The 12,363-nt window shown below is 47.3% G+C and overlaps 1 protein-coding gene across 2 annotated transcripts; it reads right to left on the bottom strand.

Moving 5' to 3' along the window:
- Window positions 1-445: 445 nt before the first annotated feature.
- Window positions 446-11,798, bottom strand: HERPUD1 (homocysteine inducible ER protein with ubiquitin like domain 1). 2 transcript variants are annotated; one of them, XM_083165576.1, is made up of 8 exons: window positions 11,497-11,798; window positions 6,578-6,655; window positions 6,412-6,468; window positions 5,464-5,594; window positions 5,258-5,359; window positions 4,235-4,570; window positions 2,809-2,914; window positions 446-1,041 (listed from the first exon to the last, which is right to left on the bottom strand). In XM_083165576.1, the coding sequence occupies exons 1-8, from the start codon at window positions 11,629-11,631 to the stop codon at window positions 898-900; spliced, it is 1,089 nt and encodes a 362-aa protein (XP_083021702.1). In that variant the 5' UTR covers window positions 11,632-11,798; the 3' UTR covers window positions 446-897. The 2 variants fall into 2 exon arrangements, with proteins under 2 accessions (XP_083021702.1, XP_083021701.1); XM_083165575.1 differs by having other exon boundaries at window positions 446-1,044; window positions 11,497-11,737.
- Window positions 11,799-12,363: the final 565 nt, after the last annotated feature.

The following is a 12,363-nucleotide window of genomic DNA, read 5'->3' on the forward strand; positions in this document are numbered from 1 at the left end:
CCCGGTAACAGTGCAATTCAAACCAGATTCATTCAGAATTGAAATCACACATGCAGCGTACACATTAGATTGACTATATAATACTACATAGACTACCTGCAGTCTATTTTACCATTTGATTTTGATGCCGCGCATTGGGATCGAATGCGGCTGAAAACCGTTCGATGTCTATTCGATTTTGACAATATAGTCAAATGTGAATCGAAACCACCCTATTCGCACAGTGCACCGGGCAATACTCTATTATATTGAGCACTCACTCTTCATTATTAAGTGGACAATAACTCATTTTCTAGCAAGTCTTGTGCGCTACCCAATATACAGCCTCGGTACAAGGAGCTAGAGGCAGACCGTGACTGCACAATGAACGCCGATGGGCCAACAGTTGCAGTCACATCAGATGCAGGACTATAAAACACAGTCTGAAGACTAGAACACATTTAAAGACCATACAAAGCATTTCAATTTATTGAAAGTAATCACTAAAGTGCAGGCTTCTGTGCATGAAACGTGGGCACAGAGGAAGTTCTGAAATGCAAAGTGGCATACTGAGTACAGTAATATAAGTGCCCCACAGCAGGGAGACGGCAAAGCAAGGCTGCCCAGTATGCTAGAATGGTTACAGTTCATTAACACTACAATTAGTGTAGATTATCCCGACATTCCACAAGGAATCATATGACATGAGCAGAGGACGTCTGCTCAGATTTGCATGTTGTAAACACATCTTTGGACTTGTATAAAACGGTAATGCTTCAGGTAGGAAATTCAGTCCTCCTACAAAACTACAAAGCATCAGTTCCTTAACCGGATTGCCTTTCGGCCAATGTAAAAGGATGGAAGACTAGAAGCATGGGCTGGAAGTCCGGATCAGAAATGTTCTGTGTCACTAGGCCGTCACTGGACGACTGCTTGGGGACCTTCTGGGATTAACGATGCAAAAAATGTTTTGAAAAAGACCCAGGCTGTAGATGTGAATGAGTGCGTCTCGAGGGGTTCTCCGGCCGTCTCATCGCCGACTTCTCCAACTGGATCATTTTCCTGCTGAAAAAAAGAAAAATACAAATAGTGTTTTTGGAATGCATTAATGGACAGTGATTTGTGATGGTTAATCTGCAGCCTGGATAACCTGTGGCTCTCCAGCTGTTGTGAAACTACAAGCCCCAGCATGCCTTGCCACAGTTTTGCTATAAGAGAAATGCCAACTATGGCAATGCATGCTGGGATGTGTACTTTCACAGCAGCTGGAGACCCAACGGTTGACCAGGCCAGTGTTAGAGGATAACTACTTGCTAACCCAGAGGCCTGTAACTAGACAATGTTGACCCTTTACATTCTGGAAAGAACTAAACACAACCCCCCCCCCCCCCCCAGAAGTCAAGGAAACAGATTCTTAGTAGGTAAATGGCCAATAGATTTGCGTGCTCACCATAACCTACCAATCCAATGGACGCTGCACCATGCCCCTTGTCACCCATCATGCCCCTTATCGCACTAGCCCTGGGGACTGATTAGCTGCATTCTCAGGAAACGCAGTTATCGGATGTGGCTTGAACAAAAGTTTAGTTAACCGTTTCCTCCTTAAACTTCTTTACACCATACAAATCAGAAAGCTATGTCTGATACTAAGTCAGTGTAAATCACAGCCACAAACACCTAGGGCTGTACTCAATGCGGCCGGCGAAGGGGTTAAACGGAGAGGATCGCCGAAGACAAGCGATCATCGCTGTTTAACCCCCGGGCCGGCCGCACACCCTATTCTATGTTCCGGGGGTACTTGCTGTCAGAGGATGGTGAAGATTCCCACAAACAGCGAGGCTTGCAGCTAATGCAGGGTACCTGCTGCAATTAGCCATGAGCTGTTTTAGCAGCCGCGCGCCGTTTCCCCTTCACTACAGAAGCCGCGTATGCAGGAAGTCAGTTGAATACTGACCCTGCTCGCTGTCACAGCTCACAAAAATCGTTGAATACACCCCTAAGTCTCAAGCTTTTAAATGAATGCAGCTACTGAACTCCCATCTTTACACAGCCCGGAAACTCTTCATTCAAAGATTCCATCTGAATGAACAGAAGAACCATCTGAGTCAATGGTTCCCGAACTCTGGTTCCATGCTCCAGTCCAAGTTTTGAAGATCTCCTGTATACTTGTGCACAGTACATGTGTATAATCCAACAGACTGACTTACCAATTAAATCATATTTGCAAAGCATCTTCAAACCCTGACTAGACAGCTTGAGAACCACCGACTTAAAATCACACTATATATACACACACACGTATTGAGTGCCAACATCTGTGAGACGTGCAAAATATCCGCGTCTCACATTTTATATAAGTTGAAATAAAAAAGTTGTGTAAAAAAAATATATATATTTTTTTTTACACAATTTTATTTCAACTTATGCAAAATATCCGCTAAAATATCAGCATCTCACATTTTATATAAGTTGAAATAAAATTGTGTAAAAAAAAATTATTATTTTTTTACACAACTTTTTTATTTCAACTTATATAAAATGTGAGACGCTGATATGTTAGCGGATATTTTGCACGTCTCTCAAAGGGTTAAAGGTAAACATTACAGGTCATTATGCTGAACAAGGTTTGCTTGGCAATTTTCCACACCTATTTTGACAAATTCACTTGGCACTCAAAGGGTTAAGGGGACAGCGGTGCTGAAGTCATAACGTACAGCTTTAGAAACAGGTGTCACTTGAAATGTAAAGGCTCGCCCCCCTAATGGGCATAATACAGACTCAAACAAGGGTACATACAGCAACACAATCTGCAGCAAGAGTCAAACTCACCTGCAAGTTATTGTTCTGATCCTGTTGATTTGGGACAGGCTGCGGAGCAGGAACTTCGGGTACATGAGGGCGTCTTTGTCTGAATGGAAACCATCCTGCTGTGTGGCTGCAATCAGAAATGGCTCAGTGTCAAAACCAGGTTATTAAGACCATGAACTTTGCTTCACGAGCAGCTAAAAATAAGGTTCCTTTCATATTAAAATCTACAGCCACAGTTTAAGCGCAGAACTCGCATAAGTATTTCAACTAAATGCAGCTTAGATCATATGACATGGGGGGGGAATAGCGTTCCGGAGCAGGGACATTTAACACGCAGCCTGCAGCCGCTGTGGAACTACACATCCCAGGATGCCCTGATAGGATCTGTTGGAGAGCATCCTGTGATGTGTAGCTCCTCAATAACAACGGAAAGGATTCAGACATTGACAGCAGTCCTAGCAGTGTCATCTTTGACTCTAGCTGCTGTTCCAAAATAGATTAACCCTTTCAGTGATAATCCCGAGAAGTTTTCGGGCTATGCTTCAGTGCCCAGACTGGCAAGCTCGGAAAAGTCTTGGGATTGCCGCCGCTTAGCGCCATCTCCGGATGCTCAGCCGCGCCTCCTCCTCCCTCCCCGGCTGTTGCGTGACAGTCTGTGACGCCTGGTTGCAACACACTGGGTTGCCGGGGGGGGGGGGGGGGGGGGGGGCTGACTGTCTAGCAGGGCCAGGCAGCGCTGCTGAGCACTGAGGTTTTTTTTTTTAGGTAGCCATCCCCCTAACAACTCACCCCAGTGGGGAGCACTACCTAAAAAAAAAAAAAAAAAAAAAAAAACACTGAAGGGATTAAAGCTGCGAAAAGGGTGTAAATAACCTCCTACACGCTTCTGTGATCTGATGCTGCACCTCACGGTACAGCATCAGATCACTCTTTGCAGCATGATTTCCCCACCCATGCTGGGTAACCACAGGCCAGTAAATATGCAGCAGAAGACTGTGCACTCCCAAAATGCTTCGTGTTCCCAGTGTGGACTGAAGGTGGCAAAACTGATCTAATGTCTAGATCAAACTTTAAACACCAAAGTCACTCAGCTCTCAGGCCAAGCAGCGTGGGGGTTTGGGTGAGGCCAGATGAAACTAGTGAAATAGGATGAGAGAATCAGAAAGTGAGAGATTTGGTAAGAAACCTCCAGTTTTTTAAAGCGGCAATCATTTACACTGCAAAATCAAACTGGCTTTGCAGTGTAAATGATTGCCGCTTTAAAACAAACAAACTGGAGACTTATTACCAAATCTCTCTTTTTCTGTAGCTCTCACCCTATTATATTTCACCCTTGATGTAGTAACAGACTGAACGCAGGCAGAATACCATGCGTGACCCTTCCTTCCATTATATCCCTGCTTGCATACAAAGTGGAACTTGCCGACTACATGAACTGGATACTTACAGATACATCAGTATCATGGCACAGAGGACCATCATGAATCTGCTCAGGCTTGAGTAGAAATACAGAATACTGAGGAAGATTGAAAACCGTGCCGCTGTGTACACCCAGTCCAACCAGTCTCTGTTCACATCATCCTCCTCCTCCACTAACCCTCCTTGAGCGTTCATGCGCAGGTTTTGATTGGCTCCTGGATTTATTGGGGCCGGACCTTCAGGGATGGGAGCCTGGTTGGCTGCAGGAAAGGGGTGAGGCAGTGGATCCGGAGCAGCAGGTGGTACAACTGGTATCTCCTGTCGTCGCTGGGATGGTGAAGTGGTAGCAGCAGCTGCAGCGTAGCTGGTGGAGAAAGCAACACAGGTATGAGATATGGAATGACGACTACAGCTAATCTCGTTCACCATGGATGAATGGGATACGGTCATATTGTCTACAGCATTTAGGTCTCCAAGCATTAGGTCGACATGACCTAAGGTCGACGTGGTCATTAGGTCGACATGGGGAAGGTCAACAGGCAAAAGGTCGACATGGGGTCACTTGACTGGTTTATGAGTCGACATGTGCCGACAGGCGGTATTTCATGCCCTACCATCCACTAGGGCGTGGTGGGAGAATAAAATAGTGTGCCGAGCGGTGCTATGTTGACTGTCGACACTTAAAAAAAAAAAAAACCATGTCGACATAATGACCCAGTCGACCTAAATGCAAGTCGACCTAAATGCAAGTCGACCTAAATGCAAGTCGACCTAAATGCAAGTCGACCCTAAATGCAAGTCGAACCTAAATGCAAGTCGAACCTAAATGCAAGTCGAACCTAAATGCAAGTCGAACCTAAATGCAAGTCGACCCTAAATGCAAGTCGACCCTAAATGCAAGTCGACCCTAAATGCAAGTCGACCCTAAATGCAAGTCGACCCTAAATGCAAGTCGACCTAAATGCAACCTGACGAATGATCCTATTCCGGATGAACGTGCTCTGACAAAAGCTTCAATAACCTGATATTTTAGATCATAAAATATACTTACTATTGCATATAGTACTGCCTGGCATACATTTGTTGTAGCCACATAATCTGCTGGGGGCTATACACAGAGAATGGAGAGAAAGCCGGGTTCATTCCTTCGGACCTATGAAAACAAAACAAAAAATGTGAAGTCTTGTATAGGAATGCATTGACGACGTATTTATGCATTGAGTCAATAGAAGCCTGTATTAGAATCTGGTTTAGTACCTGGGTGTGTTTATCTGTGCTGCCGGAACATTCTGTGAGAAATTCCGCTGTCTGATGCCATCTGCTTGAGGAGTTACATTGCTGGGTGCACTGGGTGTGACAACCGGCTGCTGATGCTTGCTGTCTTGACCCTGGAGACACGAGATTAATTATTGTTGATATAATTACTGATGCCACCCAGTCATTATGTACAAACATAAAACGGCACCTGTCATTGTTCAGTTTTATTGGCATTAGGTCATAAAATCAGACTACTGAGCCATCTCACCCAGCGCATAATACCACACAAGCTTGTAGTAAGGGAGCATACAGACTTGGCTAAGACAGTCTGCCACCAACTAATCACCCTCACTTTCTTCAGGTACTACTTGAGACATTTCTTTGGTACTTGTGTAGTATCACAGCTCCCACGATGGGCATCGTACAGGGAAAAATCGCATCGTGAGGGTCGGCGGTACGCGTCCTACGACCTTTTCATACCCCCACTATCCACGTCGGTGTGGAGTCGAGAATAGAAAGTGTGGCGAGCCCGAAGCGTGGCGAGCCCCGCGAGGGGACATGGATACCTGTGAAGCCCGCAAGGGGACACTGATACCTGTGAAGCCCGCAAGGGGACACTGATACCTGTGAATCTACCATGCTTCATTCAGGCAATTCCATAGCACTAAAGGAATTTCTTGCCCACTGGTGCGCTGATGGACCACTTGAAGGTGTTTAACCCTACTGAACATCCGTTTAAACCAAATCCACCTTCCGCTGACGAAAGGATTTTGCCAAGAGACAAATGAAAGATGTCAGATAACCCTGCACAGCGGATGACTAGCACAACAGCGCTATCTTGTGAGAGTAAATTCTATTACCGCCTCAAAAGCAATTTGACCCTGTACACCTATCATTAAACCATTGGTGGGATTACACGCATTTCATAATCAACTGTAACCCACATACCTGAGTCGGCACAGGGCTTTTCACAGAGCAGACCAGGTGCAGGACATGTCTGGGCTCCTGCCAAGCAAAAACATTTACATTTAGGAAAACTATGAAATGGCCACTTGCACAAACACTGCTTACATAATGATTAACAAAACCACGCGCTCACAAAGCAGCTCTTTACCTTGGACAGGACCTCATTAAGCTTCAGGTGATCAGGGAGCAGCTTCCCAGAATAGATCAGCCTTTGGTCTTGCTCCATCTGTAAGACAACAGCATAAAGAAAGCTCAGAACATTGTACTGATGGAGGCGTGCGCACTCCAGAACAAAGCAAGGAGATGAACGCAGTGGTCATTCTAGCACCCGCCATCTTTGAAAACCCATGCAGTTCCTCTTCCCTGCCTGGGGTGTCGCTGTCTGCTGTAGTGCTTCTAGCACAGTGCGGTCTGGATATCAGCACTGATATGCAAACCAGACCTGTGCTAGAAACACCACAGCAGACAGCGACGCCCGAGGCAGGGAAGAGGAACTGCATGGGTTTTCAAAGATGGCGGGTGCTAGAATCAACACCATGAACATATGTATTCTATAAATGTGTCCTCATACATCTAGCCTCAATAGGCGATGCCTGGCATGAGTGAGCCACCAGGTCCTGTGTATCTCTGATAGTGGTGGGCATGTTTTTCTGTCAAAAATACAACAGAGGGGCCAATTCTATTGTCCACGCTGTGAATAGCACCAAGAGAGAACAGTGTTATTCTAAGAACGTTGGAGAATGCTGGTACTCGTGGGAGTCACACGCACAGGCATTTTCAAACTTCAGTGCCCCGCGCCAGGGCTTAAACCAGCATCGCCGCCCTACTTCTCGTCTGCGTTTGCAGCAGGCTGATTGGAATAGCGCCAGGTGCTCTCTCCCATCGTGGAGAATAGAATTACCTCAATGACAGTCTATACACAGAACAATGTTATTGGAAATAAGTTTTAGAACTTCAGACTGCACATGAAATTAACCCGCAGTCTCCTGGTGCCCTCTACCCTCGTCGCGTCCCCAGCCTCCTGGTGGCCCTCTACCCTCGTCGCATCCCCAGCCTCCTGGTGCACTCTACCCTCGTCGCGTCCCCAGCCTCCTGGTGCACTCTACCCTCGTCGCGTCCCCAGCCTCCTGGTGCACTCTACCCTCGTCGCGTCCCCAGCCTCCTGGTGCACTCTACCCTCGTCGCGCCCCCAGCCTCCTGGTGCACTCTACCCTCGTCGCATCCCCAGCCTCCTGGTGCACTCTACCCTCGTCGCATCCCCAGCCTCCTGGTGCACTCTACCCTCGTCGCATCCCCAGCCTCCTGGTGCACTCTACCCTCGTCGCATCCCCAGCCTCCTGGTGCACTCTACCCTCGTCGCGTCCCCAGCCTCCTGGTGCACTCTACCCTCATCGTGTCACGACTGAGTCATATTCAGCAGAAGAGCCGCTCAAAGTCACACAGGATCTGGCGCAGGGGCAGTTTGGCCCAAATTAATCAATGTTGTATGAAGATCAATCTGTAGACTGCAAAACATGAGTAGACGCTTGCCGACTAATTGGCAAAACAAATCTTTGCACCAGCCATGGGCAAGACATCGTACCCAATGACTTTCAGAATTGTAAGTGGAAAAAATGTGTTTTCTGAATAATCTCACTACAGATCTAAGCATAATAATCTGACCTATATTCATATAGTACATATGCAAAGACCGTGACGTATCATTCTCCAGTTATGCAGAAGTTCCAGTCCTCAGCAGGATAGAGCTGCTTCAGTAATTACATAGACTTCCTTATACGTAAGTGCAGCCATTTCTTACAGCTTTCCCATACGTAACACAGAATGGCCCATTTCTTACAGCTTTCCCATACGTAACACGGAATGGCCCATTTCTTACAGCTTTCCCCATACGTAACACGGAATGGCCCATTTCTTACAGCTTTCCCCATACGTAACACGGAATGGCCCATTTCTTACAGCTTTCCCATACGTAACACGGAATGGCCCATTTCTTACAGCTTTCCCATACGTAACACGGAATGGCCCATTTCTTACAGCTTTCCCCATACCCAACACGGAATGGCCCATTTCTTACAGCTTTCCCCATACCTAACAGGGAATGGCCCATTTCTTACAGCTTTCCCCATACCCAACACGGAATGGCCCATTTCTTCCAGCTTTCCCGTACACAACACGGAATGGCCCATTTCTTCCAGCTTTCCCGTACACAACACGGAATGGCCCATTTCTTCCAGCTTTCCCATACGTAACACGAAATGGCCCATTTCTTACAGCTTTCCCATACGTAACACGGAATGGCCCATTTCTTACAGCTTTCCCATACATAACACGGAATGGCCCATTTCTTACAGCTTTCCCCATACGTAACATGGAATGGCCCATTTCTTACAGCTTTCCCCATACGTAACATGGAATGGCCCATTTCTTGCAGCTTTCCCCATACGTAACATGGAATGGCCCATTTCTTGCAGCTTTCCCCATATGTAACATGGAATGGCCCATTTCTTACAGCTTTCCCCATACGTAACACGGAATGGCCCATTTCTTACAGCTTTCCCATACCTAACACGGAATGGCCCATTTCTTACAGTTTTCCCATATGTAACACGGAATGGCCCATTTCTTACAGCTTTCCCCATACGTAACACGGAATGGCCCATTTCTTACAGCTTTCCCATACGTAACACGGAATGGCCCATTTCTTACAGCTTTCCCATACGTAACACGGAATGGCCCATTTCTTACAGCTTTCCCCATACGTAACACGGAATGGCCCATTTCTTACAGCTTTCCCATACGTAACACGGAATGGCCCATTTCTTACAGGTTTCCCATACGTAACACGGAATGGCCCATTTCTTACAGCTTTCCCATACGTAACACGGAATGGCCCATTTCTTACAGCTTTCCCATACGTAACACGGAATGGCCCATTTCTTACAGTTTTCCCATACGTAACACGGAATGGCCCATACCTAACACGGAATGGCCCATTTCTTACAGCTTTCCCCATACCTAACACGGAATGGCCCATTTCTTACAGCTTTCCCCATACCTAACACGGAATGGCCCATTTTTTACAGCTTTCCACATACGTAACATGGAATGGCCCATTTCTTACAGTTTCCCATACGTAACATGGAATGGCCCATTTCTTACAGCTTTCCCATACGCAACATGGAATGGCCCATTTCTAAGCACAGTGTAACACTAAAGGACTTCCTGAGCATGTATACCAGCTATAGTAAACAGGGGAACCCATCAAACTAGTACGGTTTGTAAACTGGGCAGACCTGTAGCCAGACTTGTCTTAGGCAGTTTTGTCTGCACATAATAACAGACCAATCAGTGCCTGGGGTAGGAGGCCGAACACAACACGCCCCCATATCATACCATTCCTACAGTATGTAGTGCAGCTGCAGTTTCTCCTACAAAACCAGGCCAATGTCAAAACACAGGTGGCTGTAACCTACAGGGCCTTAACACTGTCCCTAATAAATGCTGGGGGAGGAACAGCTCGCTATGCCCCCTCCTCAGATCAGACCGTGGTAGACAAAGTACACAATAAACTTTCATGGAGGAAACTAAATAAAACACTGTTGTAGGCAGCATATTATTGACCATTTTAACAGGCAACAGTCCCATTAGCTGGGAGTAAAAGAAAAAAGCAATTATATCCAAGCTGACAACTTATTGGTGTGGTGGCAATTCCAAAGTGACGTTTCATCTCATCAGCTCCTGACCAATGTCCTCTGTGTGGAGTTTATATGTCCACTCATGCATGGGGAGTTCAAAGTATGCACCAGTTTCACCCCGCACAAACCAAACTGCTCATTAAATTAGCTGTTGATAAATTTACCCTAGTGCAGGCATGTCCAAACTGTGGCCCTCCAGCTGTTGTGAAACTACACATCCCAGCATGCCTTGCAATAGTTTTAGCATTCCCTGATAGCAACACTGTGGCAAGGCATGATGGGACTCTTCGTTTCACAACAGCTGGAGGGCCATAGTTTGGACATGCCTGCACTAGTGTGTTGTCTATGTTATAAAGAAAATAATGGGGAGACTGACATCTTGGAAGATACCATGCAATCAGCTTCTGTGGTTTAAGCACCACCTGTAAGTTGACAAACTGACTGGTATTTCGGGGCCCAGATAACATTGATTTAACTTGCAACCCAATATCAGTGCGTTAATGCCCAGAATCACATACCAGATGTATCATCCGACCCCCGCATGGACAGGGGCTGAGAAATGGGCCCATCCCCACCGGACCCTGGATGACATTCTGACTGCGTACACCGACATCGGTATTCTGACTGTATAATGCCCAACAGTTGGTAGACTTACAAGGGCTATTCTCTGTTGTGGAGGTCCCTGACCCCCCATAGAGGGAGAACAGAACCTTGGGTGATTAGCCAGCCCACAAGGGGTAGGATAACCGTCGGAATGTGCAGAGTGTCGTGCCATGGGTACTGCTCACTGGTTGTCACACTGACAGTATATGCACAGCAGCATTTTCCAGCAAGGGTTCCAGGGAAGCTGCAGGCTAGGAATGTGGTGCTTACCATAAGATGGCAGTAACTGAGTGGGCCAATAGCAGGTAGACTTTGCATCCCGGATATTGATAACAGCTGCGGCTGCAGGTGGTAATAAGAGGGGTGGAAGTGGGATGTGGAAGCTGCAGTCAGTCCTTTGGTTTGATAAAAAGGCCCCTTAATCTCACAACCAGATCTGATACATCTCCCCATACACCATGTTCCAGTGGTAGAGAGCATGAGAGTATATGGGCCAGGTGTGAGGACAGTATATAGATTTTACTGTTGCAATCACAGCTGAGCATGGGGACAGGGGAAAGCTCTTAGTAAACAAGTGGGCCGAACCCCACCTAGGCAGCCGTAGTGGTACTACAAGTCCCAGCAAGGCCAGCTTACACCCAAGCTGCAGGATGTGCTGAGCCTTGTGGTTCCTTGCATTAGATCCTGCTGTACTCCAAGCCAGGGAGAGACTATGATGCAACACTGAGCCCCTCCCCCCGCTATAGGCCCAGCCACCCCCTGCTCTCACCGGGTGACCGGGCAGCTCCCGTCTCAGCTGGGCCTTAAGCTCCCGGACCGAAATGCTGCGCGGAGCCGTCACCTCCCGCTCATCCTGCTTCAGGCTGGGGCTGCGAATCAACAGGGTCACGTCTCCGTCCGCCATGGCTGAAACTAGTCCGGGCCGCGTCACTTCCTCCAACCGCACTGGGCTCCCTGCTCGGATCTCACGCGCGGCGCTCGGGCTGCGGCTTTTATACGTGCGCTCATGTTACCAAAACATTGTGTGGACGGCGCCTATTGGCTGGGCTGGGGTCTCATGGCCAAACGTGTACCAATCAGAGCAGCGCGATGTGACAGGGGGCGGGGCCGGGCTGATGCAATCAATCGATAGGGACAGCAGCAGCGCAGGGAAAGTTCCGGACCTCCTGCTTGGTGTTAATATCGGCTGTAACTGAGGCTTCTGCGCATGCTCAGTGGCCGCACATAGTTGTAAAGCAGCCATTATGGGGTTGGGCATTACTGGCAGAAACAGGATAGAACACAGGTTCTCAAAGTTTTGCAGGTCTCCTCACAGAGGGCCTTATTCTAGTTCACTCTTAGAGGCAAATTCCTTCTCAGATGGACAAAACCATGTGCACTGTAGGGGGGACAGGTGTAACAGGTGCAGATACAATTAGATTTGGGTGAGTTATTTCAAATACAGCAACAAGTTGAGTATTCCTATCGGGCATTTGCATCCACTCTGCAAGTTCCGACACTGGCTAGCCATATTTCCTCCAGAAACCAGTTCAGGCTTCATCATATATCTTTGACCTTATCACATTAAGCTTACTCGGGACCCGACAGGTGCACTCATTACTGACTGACACATTTTAAAAGATCCACAGGTGGAGAT

Source organism: Crinia signifera, chromosome 11 (assembly GCF_055691185.1).
Source record: "Crinia signifera chromosome 11, ASM5569118v1, whole genome shotgun sequence".
NCBI lineage: Eukaryota > Metazoa > Chordata > Amphibia > Anura > Myobatrachidae > Crinia > Crinia signifera.

What these genes read in the sequence shown, in the direction of transcription:
- HERPUD1 (XM_083165575.1), bottom strand. Translation starts at nt 11,631, where the DNA reads ATGGCGGACGGAGACGTGACCCTGTTGATTCGCAGCCCCAGCCTGAAG. An exon ending in TTAATGAGGTCCTGTCCAAG is followed by an intron (nt 6,469 to 6,577) that starts GTAAAGAGCTGC and finishes TTTGCTTGGCAG; the next exon opens with GAGCCCAGACATGTCCTGCA. An exon ending in ATCAGAACAATAACTTGCAG is followed by an intron (nt 1,045 to 2,808) that starts GTGAGTTTGACT and finishes TCTTTTTTTCAG; the next exon opens with CAGGAAAATGATCCAGTTGG.